General features: G+C 43.8%; 2 protein-coding genes across 4 annotated transcripts in view; both read right to left on the reverse strand.

Moving 5' to 3' along the window:
* Tmem106a (transmembrane protein 106A) overlaps positions 1-1,979 on the reverse strand; it is a 14,438-nt gene extending 12,459 nt beyond the window's left edge. Inside the window, exons 1-2 of the mRNA XM_013031945.1 lie at positions 1,970-1,979; positions 1,351-1,392 (exon numbers count right to left, since the gene is read on the reverse strand). Of these exons, the coding sequence (XP_012887399.1) occupies positions 1,351-1,392; positions 1,970-1,979 (52 nt within the window). The remainder of the gene's footprint in view (positions 1-1,350; positions 1,393-1,969) is intronic.
* Nbr1 (neighbor of BRCA1 gene 1) overlaps positions 1,761-20,639 on the reverse strand; it is a 40,584-nt gene continuing 21,705 nt past the window's right edge. The window contains exons 11-22 of one of the 3 annotated variants that reach the window (XM_013031991.1): positions 19,366-19,525; positions 18,597-18,887; positions 16,977-17,117; positions 15,920-15,995; positions 15,304-15,414; positions 14,900-15,052; positions 14,724-14,795; positions 10,865-11,282; positions 9,974-10,065; positions 8,712-8,769; positions 7,710-7,812; positions 1,761-3,238 (exon numbers count right to left, since the gene is read on the reverse strand). In XM_013031991.1, the coding sequence (XP_012887445.1) occupies positions 3,065-3,238; positions 7,710-7,812; positions 8,712-8,769; positions 9,974-10,065; positions 10,865-11,282; positions 14,724-14,795; positions 14,900-15,052; positions 15,304-15,414; positions 15,920-15,995; positions 16,977-17,117; positions 18,597-18,887; positions 19,366-19,525 (1,849 nt within the window). In that variant the 3' untranslated portion in view covers positions 1,761-3,064. The remainder of the gene's footprint in view (positions 3,239-7,709; positions 7,813-8,711; positions 8,770-9,973; positions 10,066-10,864; positions 11,283-14,723; positions 14,796-14,899; positions 15,053-15,303; positions 15,415-15,919; positions 15,996-16,976; positions 17,118-18,596; positions 18,888-19,365; positions 19,526-20,639) is intronic. The other 2 variants (XM_013031993.1, XM_013031992.1) reach the window with 2 other exon arrangements.

The following is a 20,639-nucleotide window of genomic DNA, read 5'->3' on the forward strand; positions in this document are numbered from 1 at the left end:
GAGCTGAAGAGCTGAGGGACAGTGCCCGGGCTCAGAGTTCAGGCCCCACAACCAGACCAAAAATAAATAAATAAATAAAATAATTCTGATTTTGCTGGGTGCCAGTGGCTCATATCTGTAATCCTAGCTACTCAGGAGGCTGAGTGAGATCTGAGGATCGCAGTTCAAAGCTAGTCCGGGTAGGAAAGTCCATGAGACTCTTATCTCCAATAAACCACTAGAAAACTAGAAGTGGCGCTGTGGCTCAAGCAGTAGAGTGCTAGCCTTGAGCTGAAGAGCTGAGGGACAGAGCCCAGACTCAGAGTTCAAAAATCTGGTTTTAAGTTCTCAAGATTTGCAAGAAGCTCTACCACAATGTAAGCAATCTGAAGCCCAACAAGCTTGGTGTGTGTGGGTGTGTGACACACAAGACCAGATATGAAATCACAATGCATTTCATTATTGAAAGAGACAAAATGCTCTATAAAAGAGAAAAGCAGAAGTTATTTCAATTTAGGGGATTTCCATAAGTGAATGCAGAGCACTAGTAACTTTCTCTGATAAAGTTGCTGAGCTGACATTCCTTTAAAGGAAGGAAGCTGGAAAGGTCTGAGGCAGGAGACAAGACAGACCCAGAGGGCCTTTTATCTTTAATCTGGTGATTATTCTGAAGAGATCTCTCAGAACACCAGGACAGAAATGCCTGAGATCTGCATACTGGTGTGGAAGGCTTTGGTTCCTGGCCCTGGGTAGTACTGAGGTAACAGGAAGGTAGGATTTGTTTTAAGCAAGGAGAAAGGAGAGCACACATCCAGGTAGGGCTAAAGACTGTTTTCCTGAGTGGAAGCAAATAGTTCCTTAGGCAGGATTGAAAGGCCTGAGGGTGGCTGTGGTCATGTCAAGGTCTGTCTGTCCATTAAGAATGAGTAAATCTGCACTTTTCCCCCAAAAGACCCAAGTGGTGGCAGAATGAGGTAGGCAGGTCGAGGCACACTGATTGATCTTCCTGGCTTCCTAAAGGGAGCCAGAGGCTCTGATCCGGGATGCCTGGCTCATTTCAGCTGCAAGCCACGTTTTCTAGAATGCCTCTATAGAAGGGCCTAAAGAAATGTAGGGATAGAGGTGGGAGGTGGAGAAGCAATCAGCCCTCACAGCAGTCTTGTGGGAGTGGCTATGCGGCGGTGCAGCGGTGGATCGCACCGGGGATCAGGTAGCTTCCTGGGAGGACCAAGCTGCTTCCTGCTCTAGTTGGGAGGTGTGTCAGCCAGTGTGCATGGGACTTCAAACTCCATCAGACACAGAGGCTGGAGTTGGATACCTGTGTGTGCCAGTGTTGGAAGAGGAAGCCCAAAACGTCTCTCAGGTTCTTACCTCCGAAAGGGAAAGGAAGAGAGTCGACGCAGGACGGCCTTCCTCAAGGCGGACAGAAACGGCTGCTCGCGGATGGAACCGAAAGTGCGGCAGTAGGCGGGAGCTTTGACAGAGTGCTTTGGGAAGCTCCGCCCCAGCGCCCCCGCCCCAGCGCCCCCGCCCCGCCCCTGAACTCCGCAAAGGTCACCCGAGGTCACGGACACTTCTTCCCAAAGGACCACCTTAGTCCAGGTAGGAGTTTCAAAGGTCATTTATTTCACCATTCTTTAAGTGGTTATGTACAGGAACTATGGGGAGGACGACACAGTTGGTCAAAACCGGGCCCGTTTGAAATCAACCCCATTATCCACACCCTGACTTCATGAAGCCTCGATAAAAAAACGTCGTAAATAATGAACAGCCCGGTTGACTTGCGGTCTGAATTCTGGTTTATTTAAGTAGCATTCGAGAGTTATACTGTAAATAAACATTATGACTAATTAAAATCGCCATTCATTATAAATACCGACCAGGTTAAATAATACTATTTTAACTATCTTTTCCCCTCCAGCTGGAGTTTTTTTTTTTTAATCTTTTCTGAAAGCCACTTTCATGAATAAAAAGTTTAATTTTCTGTTACCTTTTCCCATACCAATGAGTCCAACACTTCCTTTCTGCAAATAGAAGCAACTGAGCTCCTAGAAGCAGCTCCTTCCACTCAATTCTCTAGGGCTAATCCAAACTTATCCGTGAGTTGGCCCCCATCTAAGTTGTTCAAGCAGCAGCTACACTTCTAGGGCTAGATGTCTCTCTGAATGGATTCCAAACATTCAATAAGTCAACAGCATTTCCTGTGCCACACTTCTGAACATTAACATAAGAGCCAGCTTGCATTTCTGGTTTCTATTTCCCCCACTCTACTATAAAATAAGATCTTCCCTGACATTTAGAAAACAGGTGACTATTAAATTCCTCTTTCCCTTTATGTAATACTTTTTTTCTTTATAAGATCAGCAAAATATTTCACACTACCTAAAGTTTTTGTCCTTAAATAAAAGAAAAATATATGCAAAATGACTACAAGACACTGCTCAACAGGTGCATACTGTCTCAGACTTTTGAGATTCTTGCAAGGTAGATACTGAGATGCACCAATGAAGTCTCTAGGAAACAAGGTGCTCTTACAAAGTCCTGCAGGAAAATGAGTTTGTTCTTGAGAAAGAGAGTGGCAATATTTCTGTCTTGCTCTGGTGTCTTTTCAATGACATATGCCTATGAGGATTGGGGTTGGTTACAGAAATTATGAAAATTCTTAAACATAACTTCCAAGGCTAATTTCTAAAAAAAGAAAAAAAACACCTGACATTTAATAGCTATCTCGTTAAAAACATCCACATGAACCAACAAAGAATACCCAACTTCAATACAAGTGGAAAACAATGGTCCTACAGAAAGTCAAAGTTACACTCCTCAATGTACTGAGAAAGGAGTTTTATCCAAATTGATTGAAAAACTGTCTTCCTACTACTCATCTAATTCCTAAAGTAAAAATTTAGGTTGTGGTCTTTGATTTGCTCCAAAAAATACTATAACTGGTAGTGTCTTGATAATTCAATGATGGGTTCTATATAGATTTTTCAGATTAAAAAATAATCAAGGGTCTCTACTCCATCCCCCAATGACAAATAAAAATCATCTCTAAGCAGCAGGCAGTTACTTAATGCAAGGTCACTCCTCAGTAGCGTTGGCTGTACCAGTCATTATTGTTGACTTGAAGGAGTTCTGTCACAACTTGCAGGATGTTGTAATTATGTTTCTTCAGCAGCCTTAGATTCAACTGCCTGTCACAGAATCCCATTTCAAAGAGATGGGCCATCAGAGCTGCTGTCTGGTCTTCAGAAACTATTGGCTGGGCAAAGATAGGAAGACATTTCATGAATGATCTTTTTTTTGCTACCACTTGAGCCACAGTGCCACTTCTGGCTTTTTCTGTGTATGTGGTACTGAGGAAGTGAACCCAAGGCTTCATGCATGCTAGGCAAGCACTCTATCACTTAACCACATTCCCAGCCCAAGAATGATTAATCTTACAAATCCTTTTTTTTTTTTCTTGCCCAACCTGGGGCTTGAACTCACGGGTGCTGTCTTTGAGCTTCTGTGCTCAAGGCTAGTGATCTACTACTTTGAGCCATAGTTCTACTTTTGGCTTTTTATGGTTAATTGGAGATAAGTTTCACAGACTTACCTGCCTAGGCTGGTTTTGAACCTTGATCCTCAAATCTAGCCTCCTGAGAGTATCTAGGATTACAGGCCTGAGCCACTAGTACCTGACTCTACCTTACAAATGTTTACAGTCTTGTCATACATACTAGTCTTTCTAATTAAAAATGCTAGCCAGGTGTCCAGTGCCTTACACCTATAATCCTAGTTACTCAGGAAGCTGAGATCTAAGGATTGGGCATAAAAATCCATGAGATTCTCATCTCCAATAAACTACTTAAAAAGCTGGAAGTGGCTAAAGTGGTAGAACACTAGCCTTGAGCAAAAGCAGCTCAGGACCAGAAGCCAGTGACTCATGCCTATAATCCGAGCTACTTAGGAGGCTGAGATCTGAGGATGGCAGTTCAAAGCCAGCAAGGGCAGGAAAGTCTAGAGACTCTTATCTCTAACCATCTGAAAACCAGAAGTGGTGTTGTAGTTCAAGTAGTAGAGCACTGGCCTTGAGCTGAAGAGCTCAGGGACAGTGCCCAGGCCAAGTTCAAATCTCAGAAACCAACAACAATAACAATAACAACAACAGGGGCTGGGAAGGTGACTCAGTGGTAGAGCGCTTGCCTTGCATGCATGAGGCCCTGGGTTCAATTCCTCAGCACCACATAAGCAGAAAAAAAAAAGCCGCTGAGGGACAGTGCCCAGGCCTAGAGTTCAGGACTCATGACCGACCCCTCCCCCCCCAAAAAATAACAACAACAACAACAACAAAAGCTAGACAATAAGTGCAAGTATAGAGAGAACATTCCTGTCTACCTGATATCAATGAATCTTCTGAAAGAGTAAAGAGTGCTTTAGGTTAGCTATGTGTGTACCTAAAGGAGAAAAGGGAAATGGAGGAGATTCTAAACTCCTACGAATAAGGAGACTGTTTCAGAGGGGACTTTCAGAAGCATGTTTTGGCTAGAAGGAAAAGATGAAAACAAACCTTTGAGACCTTGTGAATATTAAAGTAATTGTGGCTGCATGCCAGTGGCTCACACCTGTAATCCTACTCAGGAGGCTAAGGTCTAAGAATTTTGGTTCAAAGCCAGCCCTAGCAGTAAAGTCTGTGAGACTTTTTTTTTTCAGGTCTGGTCGTGGGTTTCTGAACTCTGGGCCTGGGCGCTGTCCCTCAGCTTTCAGCTCAAGGCTAGCACTCTACCATTTGAGCCACAGTGCCATTTCCGGCTTTTTTTCTTTTTGCTTATGTGGTGCTGGGGAATCTAACCCAGGGCCTCATGCATGCAAGGCAAGCACTCTACCACTGAGCCACCTTCCCAGCCCATCTGTGAGACTTTTTTGTTGTTGTTGTTTTTTTGGTCGGCGTGGGGCTTGAACTCTGGGCCTGGGCACTGTCCCTCAGCTCTTCAGCTCAAGGCGAGCACTCTACCACTTGAGCTACAGCGCCACTTCCGGTTTTCTGGTAGTTTATTGGAGATAGGAGTCTCACGGTCTCTCCTGCCCGGGCTGGCTTTGAACCGTGATCCTCAGATCTCAACCTCCTGAGTAGCTAGGATTACAGGCGTGAGCCACCAGCGCCCGGCTTGTGAGACTTTTATCTCCAATTAACCACCCAAAAAGCCAGAAGTGGAGAGTGGAGCTGTGGCTCAAGTGGTAGAGCAAAAAACCTCAGGGATACCACCCAGGCCCTGAGTTCAATCCCCAGGACTGGCACATGTGTATGTGCACGTACACACGCACGTACACATACACACACACAGAAATTGTGATGATAGGGCAAGGGAAATCTTGCCTGATACAGGAAGGAGATGAGATGTACAAAAACTGGAAAATTACATCCAGGCAGGCTTCTTGACTTTTCCCTTTCAAAACAGAAGCCGTCTAGGGGGCTGGGAAGGTGGCTCAGTGGTAGAGCGCTGGCCTTGCATGCCTGAGGCCCTGGGTTCGATTCCTCAGCACCACATAAGCAAAAAGCCGAAAGTGGCGCTGTGGCTCAGGTGGTAGAGTGCTAGCCTTGAGCTGAAGAGCTGAGGGACAGCGCCCAGGCCCAGAGTTCAGGCCCCACAACCGACCCCCCCCGCAAAAAAAAAGAAGCGGTCTAGGTAATAGGAGTTCCCAATATATTTCCCTCCGGGCCAAGCCCTGGGGTAGATATACAACCTTTTAAAATCCTAATATGATGATTTATCCACATGATAGTTGGAGGCTGGAGAGCAGAAAGATGATTGACTGTGAAAGTAGAAAGGCTTAGGCTCAAATCCATTTGCTTACTATCTGTGCTGAGTATCTACCTCTCTCTCCTGTGTGGGTGGGTGTATATGTGTGTATGTTTGTGTGTGCACATGCACTAATACTAGAGCTTGAACTTAGAAACTGGGTGCTGTCTCTGACCTTTTTCGGCTCAAGGCTAATGCTGTACTACTTGGAACCACAGCTCCACTTCCAGCTTGCCTGCTTATGCTGGCTTCAAATGACAATCTTCAGATCTCAGCCTCCTAAGTAGCTAAAATTTCTGTTGCCCAGCCTCAATCTCACATTATTCCTGTTTTGCAGCATAGAGAAGATATATAAAAATGAGGAAAATATGTAACATACAGCACTCTCTGGTATTTTACTTTCTGGTATGTTCATTTCTTTCCACTTAGATTATCCATACTCTTTTCCAGATTTAATCTTTTGTGATTTTTTTTTTCCAGTCATGGGGCTTGAACTGTAGGCCTGGGCACTGTCCCTCAGCTCTTCAGCTCAAGGCTAGTACTCTACCATTTGAGTCACAGTGCCATTTCTGGCTTTTTCTGAGTAGTTTACTGGAGGTAAGAGTCTCATGGAATTTTCTGCCAAGGCTAGCTTCGAATCATGATCCTCAGATCTCAATCTCCTGAGTAGCTAGTATTATAGGTATGAGCCACCAGTACCTGGCTTACAAGTGTCTTTACTACCTACTTGGTCTACAGTACTTTCTGCTGTTCTCTTCTCCTAAAAACTTAATTTGTCCTTATCCTTTAGAATTCATTTCAGCTGGGGGCTGGTAGATCACACCTGCAATCCTAGCTGCTCAGGAGGTTGAGATCTGAGGATCTCAGTTTGAAGCCAACCCAGGCAGAAAAGTATGTGAGACTTTTATCTCTAACCACCAAAAAGCCAGAAGTGGAGCTGTGGCCCAAGTGGTGGAGTGTTAGCTTTGAATGGAAAAGCTAAGGGACAGTGCCAAGGCCATGAATTTAACCCCTAAGACTGGCACAAAAAACAAAAGGTAAATTAGCTGGGCACCGGTGGTTCATGCCTGTAATCCTAGCTACTCAGGAGGTTGAGATCTGAGGATCACAGTTCAAAGCTAGCCTGAGCAGGAAAGTTCCTGAGATTCTGATCTCCAATAAACCACCAGAAAACCAGAAGTGGCACTGTGGTTCAAGTGGTAGAGTGCTAGCCTTGAGTTGAAGAGCTGAGGGACAGCACCCAGGCCAGAGTTCAAGCCCCACAACCAACAACAACAACAAGAAAAAAGGAAAGGTAAGAAGGATTAATTCAGTTCAGGCATTATCTACCAACCTCTTGCCTCACTAGATTGAGGTGTTTTTGTTTTTTTGTCGGTCATGGGGCTTGATCACCAGACCTGGGCACTGCCTCTCAGCTCTTTTGCTCAAGGCTAGTGCTCTAGCACTTTGAGCTATAGCACCACTTCCAGTTTTCCAGTGGTTAATTGGAGGTACGTCTCAAGGACTTCCTTGGCTGGGGTGACTCTGAACTGCAGTTCTCATTTCTCAGCCTCCTAAGTAGCTAGGATTATAGGTGTAAGCCACCACTGTCCTGCTTTAGGTGTATTTTTCTATTATATCTAACTGCAATGGCATAGTATCTTATCCTGTATTTGTTTTTATTTTTCCTGCTGTTGGAATTGAGCTTGTCTACTCTGCCATTTGAGCTCATGCTCACCTCTCTTACTCTGACTGTCAATATCAGTTTGTCTCACCTGTCTTACACAGTATTTGGGCAGAAGCCATTGCTTTATTTATTTTATAGCATCACACCTGCAGTATCTCCTCTATATATTATGCATTAACAAAGACTAGAGCCCATGCTTTTTCCATAGTGCCAAGTAGCTCCCTACACAGAGGACATCATTTTTACCTGTGATTTATTGAGTTTGAGGAAAATGAAACACTTACCTGTGCAGTGACTGGTGGCCCAGAAAATAGGGCCTTGTATGCAGAGGCAGCAACAGACAAAGCCCCCTTCACCAGTCCTCCAGCAATGCTCCCATGATGGTGTCTGTAGAGGAAAACCAAATTATCTCCCCTCATAAAACAAACGGTTACCTTCTTACAAGATGATTTATGTGCCAATTTCAAAACATTTAAAAAAAAAGGTTTCCTTGAGGAAAAAGTAAAATGTGAAAAGAGAATTTGACTATTTTCACATCAGTTTTCTAGTTATAAATCATAGTTTCATGTAGAGTTCAGTTCTGCTGGTGTAAGATATGGGCATGTCTTTCAGGAAGTGTACCACTCTGGTTATCATGCCAACTTTTAATTCAAGTTTGGAAATTAATGTGGTCATGAACACACTGGGGTATTGACATCCCATCTGCTCATTGAGAAAACACCTGGTAAAGGACATGTGATTTTTCTATATACTGCTCTGAGATGACAGGGAGCAGAGGCAGGGATGTCTAAGGAAAAAACTAAGAAGATACACACTAGGTTTGACTTGCCTTCCTTCTCTGACACTATGGGTAAGGTGAATTTTAGGTAATTTTTTTTTCTGAGATGTGAGAACTCTTAAACAGAGGCTATATCCCCCTGCAAAGTTTTTCTCAAAAGCTTTAGCTACTCAGGAGGTTGAGATGTAAGGATTATGATTTGGAAAAGAGGACCCAGACAAGAGTCATGAGATTTTTTTTTAATCTCCAATGAGGCACCAAAAAAAATCTGGAAGAGAAGCTGTGGTTCAAGTGGTAGAGTTCTAACCTTGAACAAAAAAAAAAAAAAAAAAGCTTAAGGACAATGCTTAGGCTCCAAATTCAAGCCCAAGTACCAGCACACATACACACAAAAAGGTAGGAATAAAGGCCCTCAGAAGACAGACACATGCTTTGAGAGGCTCTTTAAGCAGAAGCAATGCTAGGATATCCACCTGCTTCTGAAGAAGAGACTGCACAAGGTCATTACCTTGAGTGATCATAGCTCTTCTGTCTGCTGTGTACAAGTCCTGATGAGCCTCTGGGCTCTAAAAGCAAAAGAGCTGTTGGTTAGATACAGCATCTGTAAACACCTAGTGTTTCCTAAATCACAGCAAGGCTATTATCAAGGCAGGTGGAAATCTTCTCATAGTATTTGATGTCTTTCTTCTTTTGCTTTTTAAATTTCTAAAAATTCTATGGGTGGTTTAACCAAATTATAAGAAACTCAATTGTCCAGAATTGCAATGCAACATTGATTCAAAAAATTAATTCTGCCGGGCAATGGTGGCTTACTCCTGTAATCCTACCTACTCAGGAGGCTGAGATCTGAGGATTACAGTTCAAAGCCAGCCCAGGCAGGAAAGTCTGTGAGACTCTATCTCCAATAAGCCACCAGAAAACTGGTAGTGGTGCTATGGCTCAATTGGTAGAGTACTAGCCTTCATCTGAAGAGCTCAGGGACAACACCTAGGCCCTACCACTGACAAAAAAATAAAAATAAATTAATTCTGTGTTGAAGTGTCTCAGCAGTAGAGCAAGCACAGACTGAGATCAAACCCCAGTCCTGTCCTCCCCCTAAAAAAAGTTCTATAATACATGGATGTATTAGTTCTCAAACACTTTTAGAATCAGCTTTTTGGGGAATAGTGAGAAGTGGCTTTGTAGATCTACTCACAACTATACAGTGCTATCGTCCTAATTTTGCAGATAAGGCAACAGACCCAGGCATTATAAATCAACAGAGTGGCTGCATGGTCACAGTCAGGGAAAGTGGAAGTGGAGCTGGAATCTAAACTGGCCAGACTCCAAACCTATGTTAATTCCACCACAGCACAATACCTAACAACTCTGAGGTTTCAATAAATATTCTGAGAACAGAAATAAAGAATATGAGGTAATCCTAGCTACTCAAGAGGCTGAGACCTGAGGATCATGGTTCAAAACCAGCCCAGGCAGGAAAGTCCATGAGACCCTATCTCCAATTAATCAGTAGAAAACCAGAAGTGGCACTGTGGCCCAAAGTGGTAGAGCACAAGCCCTGAGTGAAAAAGCTCAAGGACAGTATCCAGGCTCTGAGTTCAAGCCCCAAAACTGAAGGAAAAAAAAAAGTATAAGGGAGGAGCACAAAAGAGGGAAAGGGCATGTTTTGAAAAAACTGCCAAGAATCATGAAGATGGAAAGCCTTTACTAAACCTAGTTTCCACTAGAAAGGAGCAGAGAGAAAAGAGATGAAGCTCAGCTTGTCATTACCTCCTCTGATCTGATCAGGGACTGAAGAAACTTCTGGTATGGTAACTGGTAAATCCACTCCCAGGGAACCATGTTGTACACAAGGAGGGCTCCTTTCAGAAAGACACAATATGGAAAGTAAGTTGAAAAACACCTATGGCAACAGTAGAGAAACAGTACACACAGCACGGCAGTGCCAAATTCTCTACAGAGGCTTCACATTTCCGATACAGATGACAGATGAAAAGATGACAGATCTGATACAGATGTGTGAATTAAGGGAATTTAAGCAAAACTACATTTTACTTCTGGCTTTTCTTTAGTCAAGCTAGAAAGACTGACTTCAGTGCACTCACTTTCCCTCTACATCAAGGGTGCTGACAAAGGAAAATGGCTAGCTTCTTGGGAGCATGGTTTAAATTACAGTTGGGCTCCAGCAATTTTGTACTATTAGGAAGAGAGCAAGACTCAGGTAGATCCAGTAGAGAACTGAATAATAATTTCTATTTGGGTTGGCAATGTTTTTTTTTTTCCCTTATCACGGATTTAACTCCCTAATTATGCTTTTTTTTTTTTGTTAATATATGGATGAGGTGTTTTCTGTTGTTTTGCCATGCTGGGGATGGAACCCAGGGCCTCATGCATGCTAGGCAGGCTCTCTACCAGTGAGCTACATGCTTAATCCTCAAATAAAGTTTTATCAGATAAATAAGGTTGACTAAAACAAAACTTTAAATCCAAAATCCACAAATACTGAGAAATACGACTTTTATTCATCTAAATTCAGACTTCACTATGGGAAATCATCTTTTCCCATACTGACGAAAAAGCAGGTTTTGAGATCAAGTCGGTTCCTCCCACTTTTATTTCACCTCTGAAGAGCACCCCAGTTGAAGGGGGCGTGAATGGTACCTGGGCAGCAGTGGTGGATGCCCCACAACCTCTGGGATTAGGGGCATAGTTTCCAGAGTCTGTGAGGTCATGAGGATATCACTGATATTCTGCTCTTGTGGCTGGCTCTCCCCTTCAGGGAGTCTCTCCCCAGCCTCAGCCGGTTCCTGACCAGCCTCAACTCCAGGCTCGCTTTCAGCTCCTCTTTCGAGGCCAGGCTGCGAGAGTGCAGAGCTGTACATGGAATCCCCCAGGGGACGGCTGGTATCAAAGCACTCAGGCAGGATGATGATGTAATCTTCTGAGGACGAAGAAGACTGACTCTGAACTTCATCCTTGAGTTCCTCTTCTTCCTCCACAACGATTTCTTCCTCAGCAATATGGACAATCTCTTCTCTCTCATCTCCAAGTGGTCCCTCTTCAGGCAATGCAAATTTCACTAAAGGATGAAAGTAACCAATTTGAAGGTAGAAGTTACAAGCAGCCCCTAGTGCTATCCTTGTTTGGTGAAGTTTTCTGGATAATGAGCTAGTATTATGAAAGCTAGAAGATGGGGAGAACCACAGGGAAGTACGGGCCATATTCTATGTTTAAAGACTATGTAGAACTATGAATCTTAAAATCAGAAAGCCTATCCTTTTTCTAGTTCATATGATAATTAACATATAATGGTTAACATAACCAGGACAGAGCTTTTAGGGGTGGAGAACATCAGTTCACAGACCACTTAAAGCTCTCTTTTCTTTTTTTTTTGTAGGTCGTGGGACTTGAACTCTGGGCCTGGGCGCTGTCTCTCAGCTCTTCAGCTCAAGGCGAGTACTCTACCACTTGAGCTACTGCGCCACTTCCAGTTTTCTGGTGGTTTATTGGAGATAGGAGTCTCATGGTCTCTCCTGCCCGGGCTGGCTTTGAACCACGATCCTCAGATCTCAGCCTGAGTAGCTAGGATTACAGGCGTGAGCCACCAGCGCCCGGCACTTAAAGCTCTCAAAATCATTTGGTATATTACAGGACAGATAATGTATGCTTCTCAATAGCTGTAAATGGCCCATCTGCTTGTATTGATAATTTGATGTGTCCTGTGAATGATGTTATAAATATCTAAATGACCCTAGGCAGAAAAAGAGTCCTCTATCCCCAGAACTGGTAATACTAGCTAACAAAGCTATAAAAAGAAAATTAAGCCGGGCGCCAGTGGCTCACGCCTGTAATCCTAGCTACTCAGGAGGCTGAGATTTGAGGATGTCGGTTCAAAGCCAGCTGGGCAGCAAAGTCTGTGAGACTCTTAGCTCCAATAAACCACTAGAAAACTGGAAGTAGTGCTGTGGCTCAAGTGGTAGAGCGCTTGCCTTGAGCTGAAGAGCTCAAGGGACAGCACCCAAGCCCAGAGTTCAAGCCCCATGACTGACCAAAAAAAAAAAAAAAAGAAAAAAGAAAAAAAATTCAGGTTGTGAGTTCTCTAGGGCTGAAGGTCTACTTTCCTTCTCCTTACAAAAGTGATGTATAGGCAGAGAAAAGGTGTCCACAAATCCTATCAGAATAAAGACTATGAACAAATATTTAGGTGTTAAGTCCTTTCAGATCTTTTGGTTAAGCATTTGTACATATGTGTGAAAAAAATATAGATGTACGGGCTGGGAATGTGGCTTAGTGGTACAATGCTTGCCTGGTATTCATGAAGCCTTGGGTTTTATTCCTCAGTATGGCATAAACAGAAAAAGCTGGAAGTGGCACTGTGGTTCAAGTGGTAGAGTGCTAGCTTTGAGCAAAAGAAGTGCAGGGACAGTGCCCAGGCTATGAGTTCAAGCCCCAGAACTAGCACAGAAAAAGAAAATTTAAAAATGTGTATGTATATACTTTAAACTAAGACAAGTCATATTTAAAAGTATAGGTCAGGGAGCCAGGCACCTGTGGCTCATACCTGTAATCCTAGCTACTCAGGAGGCTGAGATCTGAGAACCATAGTACTAAGCCAGCCTGGGCAGTCATCTCTAATTAAGCACCAAATTCCCAGAAGTGGAGCTGTGGCTCAAGTGATAAAGTGCTAACTTTGAGCAAAAAAGCTCAAGGAGGGCTGGGAAGGTGGCTCAGTGGTAGAGTGCTTGCCTCGCATGCATGAGGCCCTGGGTTCTATTCCTCAGCACCACATAAGCAGAAAAAAGCCAGAAGTGGCACTGTGGCTCAAGTGGTAGGGTGCTAGCCTTGAGCTGAAGAGCTGAGGGACAGCACCCAGGTCCAGAGTTCAGGCCCCACGACTGACAAACAAAAAGCAAAACAAATCAAAAAGCTCAAAGACAGTGACTAGATAAGAGTTCAAGCCTCAGGACCAGCATTAAAAAAAAAAAAAAAAAAAGTATAGGGAAAGGCTAACTAAGAACACTTGCCTAATAAGTATGAGGCCCTGAGTTCAAACTCCAGTACCAACATCAAAAAAAAAAAAAAAAAAGTATACATTAAAACTTCACTAGATGGGCTGGGAAGGTAGCTTAGTGGTATAGCGCTTGCCTTGCATACATGAGGCTGTGGGTTCGATTCCTCAGCACAACATAAGCAAAAAAGAAAAAACTGGAAGTGGCACTGTGGCTCAAGTGGTAGAGCGCTAGCCTTGAGCTGACGAGCTGAGGGACAGCACCCAGGCCCAGAGTTCAGGCCCCACAACTGGACCAAAAAAATAAATAAATAAACTTCACTAGAATAAACAGAGATTTATTTTCCATATTATTTTTGTGCACATAAAATGTTGTTTGGGATAGTTCTTTAGACACATAGTATTGGCTCTACCTATCTGACATTTAGCAGGTTCTGTTACAAAACAATTTATTTATTTAGTTGATTGTGGGGCCTGAACTCTGGGCCCGAGTGCTGTTCCTAAGTTCAAGGTGAGCACTCTACCACTTGAGCCACAGCCCCACTTCTGGTTTTCAGGTGGTTAATTGGAGTAAGAGTCTCATGAACTTTCCTGCATGGGCTGGCTTTGAACTGTTATCCTCAGATCTCAGCCTCTTGAGTAGCTAGGATTACAGGTATGAACCACTGGTGCCCAGGTTTATGAAGCTATTTATTAAAACAAAATTTAATCTTGGGTGTCAGAAGTTGATGGCTCATGAGGCCTAGCTACTCAGAAGGCTGAGACCTAGAAGATCATGGTTTCAAGGCCAGCCTGGGAAGAAAATTCCTTTAGACTCCATCTCCAGTTAACCAATAAAACACTGGCTTGGAGGCATGGCTCAAATGGGAGAGTGCCAGCCATGAGTAAGCAAGCAAGTTGAATAAACTTGAGGTCCCCGAGTTCAAGCCTCAGCAATAAAACAAATAAATTTAGCCTTGGGAAACTTAGTTTGGCATTCTTTTTTTTTTTTTTTTTTTTTGGGTCCGGTCGTGGGGCCTGAACTCTCTGGGCCTGGGTGCTGTCCCTCAGTTCTTCAGCTCAAGGCTAGCGTTCTACCACTTGAGCCACAGTGCCACTTCTGGCTTGTTTCTTTTTGCTTATGTGGTGCTGAGGAATCAAACCCATGGACCTCATGCATGCAAGGCAAGCACTCTACCACTTTCCCAGGGCCCTTAGTTTGGCATTCTTGCTTCTTACTATTTTTGAACTGTTGCCCTAAAAAAAAAGCAAACGGGCTGGGAAGGTGGCTCAGTAGTGGTAGAGTGCTTGCCTTGCATGCATGAGGCCCTGAGTTTGATTCCTCAGCACCAAATAAGCAGAATAAGCTGGAAGTGGTGCTGTGGCTCAAGTTGTAGAGTGTTAGCCTTGGTCTGAAGAGCTGAGGGACAGTGCCCAGGCCCAGAGTTCAGGCCCCACGACTGACCAAAAAAAAAAAAAGCAAACACTGAGCTGCCAGAAGGGGTCTCTGATGAGGAGCTCTGTCAAACTTACAGGAGGATTCCTTTCTGCAGAGTTCAGGCATAATTGTTTGCTGTTCCTCTGTGGAATGCTGGTTTAATTCTCCTGAGAAAGTTCAGAAATGAGTTTGAGTTCTAGTTAAACTGGTCACATAGCATGCTCAAATTTGGTCAGAATTTCTACAAAGCTCATCCTGCAAGGATACTTACTCAGGGAGGACTTCTGTCTGCAAGGTGGATTGTGGTCTGGGGCAGCATCCAAGGTAAGGGATCGGATTACAGTCTCACAAACAAACTGGGTCCCACTAAGGTCTTCTTCTCCTTCCTCCACAGAAGCAGTGTTCTCAACCTTCTTTGTGGATACTGTAGAATTTGAAAGAGACATAAACCTGTCTTCACTTGGCATAGAGCTGAGAGCTTTCACCAGTTACTATCAACATGCTGAGACTACGTCAAAAAACAGCTGCTCTCTGTGCCATGGGGGAGACTTCAAAAAAGATGCCACAGGACACCCATTTACATGCTGAGGTAAGGTTAGTAAGGAGTAAGTATAAAAATAGGGTGTGGTATAAAAAGAAAGGATGCAAAAGCTTTACAACTGTTTAACCCCTTACCAGGAAGTGCTTTAAATCCCGCCCCTTCACTCTCTTCCTGTATCTGCCCCAAGCCTGGCTTCTCTATTAAAGGACTGTCATGTGGCAGAGGAGACATGCAGGGAGTCATATCTGGAGAATGAAGACAGGAGAACCATCAACTGAGAAAAAGCATCACATCATTAATAATCAGTATCCAGAAGAAGCAGTTCATAAGTTTCTTGCCTCCTGTAGGGCTAAAATAAAAACCAGATATGCTCCCAAACCTGTACAAAGAATTTCTCCAGACTACCAGGTATGCAACTAATCTCAGGACTATCAAACAATGCAAGAAGTATCAAAAACAGTTAACTGGCCTAAAAGGTCATGGCCAAGACACAAAATCATGAAATGTAAAGGAACAAAGGGAGGAAAACAGAAGAAGGTGCCTGCCTTCTAGTAAGGAAGTCTTATACAAACTTGTATTGTTGCTTCTGAAAGGAGGAAAATGGACCATGATAAAGCTTTACTGTTCCACTGTGGTAGAAATCCTTGCCATTAACTTCCTCAGGCTAGAATAACAACTACCAGAGTCTAAACTGCAGTACCTTTACACATATTAATAGCATAAACAAGATGAGCCAAGTAACATTCTTACCCACAGGGGTGTTGTGGGGCACTCTTTCCAACTCTTGGACAATGTTTATATCCAACAATTCAAAGGAAAGCAGGTCCTGCAAAACAAAAACACAAGCCAGTGTCAGGCACTGGTTTCTCTTGCCTATAATCCTTGCAAAAGATGGAGATGTAGATGATCAAGGTCTGAAGCCATCTCCAAAATAACTAGCAAAAAGCTAGGCTAGAGGTGTAGCTCAGGTGCTAGAATGCCAGCCAAGCAAGGTAAAAATCTGAGCTCAAACTGATATCAAGGAAAAGAGAAAAAGAAAAAAGAGAAAAAAAAAAAAAAAAAAAAGGAAGGGGCTGGGAAGGTGGCTCAGTGGTAGAGTGCTTGCCTTGTATGCCTGAGGCCCTGGGTTCAATTCCTCAGCACCACATAAGCCAAAAGAAAAAAGCCGGAAGTGGCGCTGTGGCTCAAGTGGTAGAGCGCTAGCCTTGAGCTGAAGAGCTGAGGGACAGTGCCCAGGCCCAGAGTTCAGGCCCCACGACCGACAAAAAAAAAAAAAAAAAGGAAAAGCAAACACACAAATCCTCCTCTGGTGTGTTGGTACATTCCTGTAATCCTAGGTATTTGGGAGGTAGAGGTAGGAGGATCATGGTCTGAGGCCTAGCCCAAGCAATGTTAGCATAAGACTCTGTTGGAAAAGCAAACTAAAGCAAGAAGAATGGAGGCATGGCTTATGAGGTACAGTCCTGCAAGCATATAGTCCTCAGTTCAAATTCTAGTCTCACTGAGAAGGTGGGGGGATGGTGGGGAAACACAGTGGATGTAAAGGTAAAGGAAATAGGCTAAAAAGAAGAGGAAGCAACTAAACAGAAGATGTGGGTAAATAGAAGACTAAGTTCCCAATTCAGGTGAAACAACTGAGAAACTTGCTTCCTTGGGTGACTTCCTTTATCATCTGACTGGATCAAGTGGGCTTATCTTTAACTTCTTGGTAACCACCTATGGCTATACCAACTTCTCTGCCATAGGTGACATTGCTTGTTAATGCTTTCTCTCTGTCCCTTGCTCCTCAAAGTGCTGAATGTCCTACCTGGGCGGTCAGGAGGTCTACGGATGGGATGTAGAGCTCTCTCTCACTGGCAACACTCTTTGTCTTTGATGTGCTGCTGGTTCCTGTTCCTTCTGACTGCAGAGTCACTTCATTTTCTTCTTTTTCTAGGGGAAACATTTCCTATAGAGACAAACAATTGAAATATATGTTAGGGCCTCAACAGAATTGCAGCACTATTTCTGACAATGCCTCCCCAAACGCTGCTGAACCTCTTTGCCTTTGTCTGATATAATTTTAGAGGTCACATCCTACCTTTTCACCCAGTTTACTTTATTTTTATTTATTTATTTATTTTTTGCTTATGTGGTACTGAGGAATGGAACCTAGGGCCTCATGCCTGCAAGGCAAGCACTCTACCACTGAGCCACCTTCCCAGGCCTCACCCAGTTTACTTTAATGACTACACTTTACACAACTGTAAGAGCCCAAATCAGGCATGAACTCTGAATAAGTCTCATTTAAGAATAAACAGTCTGCCCCACTTATAGGGATATTGTATAAAAGAAACTTGTGTATCAAATAACAAGCGAGGCAAGCCTTCATTAGTATATAGGGAATACATAGGGACATTCAGGAGGGGACAAATGTTAAAGAACACAGTTATTAGTTGGCAGTTCCACAGTCTAGACCAGGTGGACCAAGTAGCCCTTCTTTCCCTTATGCAGTCAAGAACTGAGCAAGCACCAATACAAAAAGTTGGCAAAGTGCTTAAAAGAACTGCCTAGCCGGGTGCTGGTGGCTCACGCCTGTGATCCTAGCTACTCAGGAGGCTGAGATCTGAGAATCACAGTTCAAAGCCAGCCTGGGCAGCAAAGTCTGTGAGACTCTTAGCTCCAATAAATGACTTGAAAACCAGAAGTGGTGCTGTGGCTCAAGTGGTAGAGTGCTTGCCTTGAGCTGAAGAGTGCAGGGATAGTGCCCAAGCCCAGAGTTCAAGCCCCACAACCAAAAAAAAAAAAAGAACTGCCTGCATTAAGGACAATAAAAGCCCGGAGGACAAGACCAATATCAGCCCATAAATGTGTTGGGGAAGGTCGAGAAACTGACTGTCATGTGTTCTGCAGGAGTGTAAGGTTTGGCTGCCAGGGTCATGGCACTACTGGAAAATTTGGCAGTACTTTTAGGATAGGGCTTTGTGGGAAATCTTTAGGTCATAGGGTCATGCCCTGGAAGGAGACCCCAGCCTCTTCTTTCTCCATTTGCTTCCTGGTCAGGAAGGTAAACAATACTGCTCTGTCACATGCTCCCCATTGGTGCAGCTGGGTATTTCCACTGCAGGCTTAAAAAACTATGGATCTGCCCAATCATGGACTGGAACTTCTAAAGCTAACAAACCTTTACCTTTTGTAAGTTGTCCCAGGTATTTTTGTATGTGATAGAAAGTGACAAACACTATCAAGATTTCTGGAAGAACAACTAGCTATAAACAAGGGGTCTTTTAGTTTTAGACAGTCTCACTATGTAACCCAGACTCCCTTGAACCAAAGATCCCCCTGCCTCAGCCTCCCAAGTGCTGGAATTATAAGCATATACCAACACCCCTATCTTTAACTCTTGAAGAAATAACTGTATATTAGGCCAGAGTCTGTCAATGCTCACCTCTTGCTGGCAGGTGACATCACCAGTTTTGCTTGTGCTAATCATGCTCCTTTCAATGTTATCAGAGTTCTCCGAGGAAGGAAAAGGATCTACTATGATATTGCACCAGACCCGAGGGCCAAACTGTTGGCCCTTATGAGAAAGACGCCAATGGGAAGTGTATGTTCCCTCTAAGGTTGGGGCGATGAACTCCACAGACACAATGCCCACATGGCCAGCCTTCAAACTTGGAACCAAAACATCCTTCTTTTCTGTAGATGCCAAAGTCAAGTTTCCCCACATGAATTTGAGCTGAAAAGAATAATAACCAGAAGAAATTTTGTTAACTGTATACTCTAGCTCTTAAATCTCTTTTATTAAAAAGTCTCATGCTCTCACTTGGATTTTTTGTGCATTTGGCTGGCACTCTACCACTTGAACCATGCCTCCAGTTCCAGCTTCTTGCTGGAACTCTCTCCATAGAGGCTCTTGAGGATTTGTTTGAACCAAACCTCGGTTCGCATATCTCAGCCTCCCAAGGAGCTTATATCAATATATATATATATTTTTTGGTCAGTCATGGGGCTTGAACTCTGGGCGTAGGCACTGTCCCTGAGTTCTTCAGCTCAAGGCAAGCACCTACCACTTGAGCCACAAAGCCACTTAACAGTTTTTTAGTGGTTAACTGGAGATAAGAGTGTCATGGACTTTGCTGCCCAGCCAGGATTACAGGCATGAGCCACCAGCGCCTGGCATCAGTTTGTCTTCACAGTTTGTGGGAAAAAAATACCTTGGTATCTGCACTCCACTTTATATTTCCTGTGTTTTTCATTCTCCAGTGTTTGATAAACTTAGTTCCTGGTTGAAGGTGAGTCCCATCAGGCAAGTTCTCATCCACAAATGCAGCACTGAGCGTTGGCATAACTGGAGCACAGGGCTGCAAAGGGAGCCTGAATAGAAATTCAGATGCTTAGTTATTTGCTGTTGGGAGGGACGTGATGGTTTCTGAATATTCCTACTGTGACATTTTTAGAGGGTGACTTATGATTTTCAGGTATGTACTAATGAATTTGCAAAAAAAGAAGGGAGAAAAAAAAAGTATCCTACCAGTTATGCTCCTAGCTCATAAAACAAAAGTGTTTTGGGAATATATGAGTCCTGAGTTAAAAAGCTAGAGATATAATGAAAGTGTCCATGAATACAACTAGAGATTAACTCTTCCTGGGGGCCAGTTGCTCATGCCTGTAATGCTAACTACTCAGGAAGTTAAAGTCTGAGGACCACAGCTGAAAGCCAGACTGGACAATTAAGTCCGAGATTTTTTTTTTTTTTTGGTCAGTTGTTGGGCTTGAACTCTAGGCCTGAGCGCTGCCCCTCAGTTCTTCAGCCCAAGGCTAGCACTCTACCACTTGAGCCACAGTTCTACTTCCGGATTTCTGAGTGGTTTATTAGAGATAAGAATCTCACAGTCTTTCCAGCCCTGGCTGGTTTAGAACCGCAATCTTCAGATCTAAGCCTCCACAGTAGTTAGGATTACAGGTGTGAGCCACCAGCCCAGCCATGAGATTCTTATCTCCAACTGAGTACCAAAAAAGAAGGGACTTGGAAGGTGGCTCAGTGATAGAGTGCTTGCCTCACATGCTTGAGGCCCTGGGTTCGATTCCTCAGAACCACATAAGCAGAAAAAGCAGGAAGTGGCACTGTGGTTCAAGTGGTAGAGCACTAGCCTTGAGCTGAATTGTTCAGGGACAGTGCCCAGGCCCAGAGTTCAAGCCTCATAACCAACAACAACAACAAAAAAGCGCCAAAAGTAGAGCTGTGGTTCAAGTGGTAGAGAGATAACCTTGAGCACAAAAGCTTAGGGACAATGCCCAGGCTCAGGTTCAAGCTCTAGAACTAATACACAAAAAACAAAAACTTCAATACAAAAAATGTAACTCTTGGGGCTGGGACGATGGCTCAGTGGTAGAGCGCTTGCCTTGCATGCCTGAGGCCCTGGGTTCGATTCCTCAGCACCACATAAGCCAAAAGAAAAAAGCCGGAAGTGGCGCTGTGGCTCAAGTG

Source organism: Dipodomys ordii, unplaced genomic scaffold (assembly GCF_000151885.1).
Source record: "Dipodomys ordii isolate 6190 unplaced genomic scaffold, Dord_2.0 Scaffold147, whole genome shotgun sequence".
NCBI classification, from domain to species: domain Eukaryota; kingdom Metazoa; phylum Chordata; class Mammalia; order Rodentia; family Heteromyidae; genus Dipodomys; species Dipodomys ordii.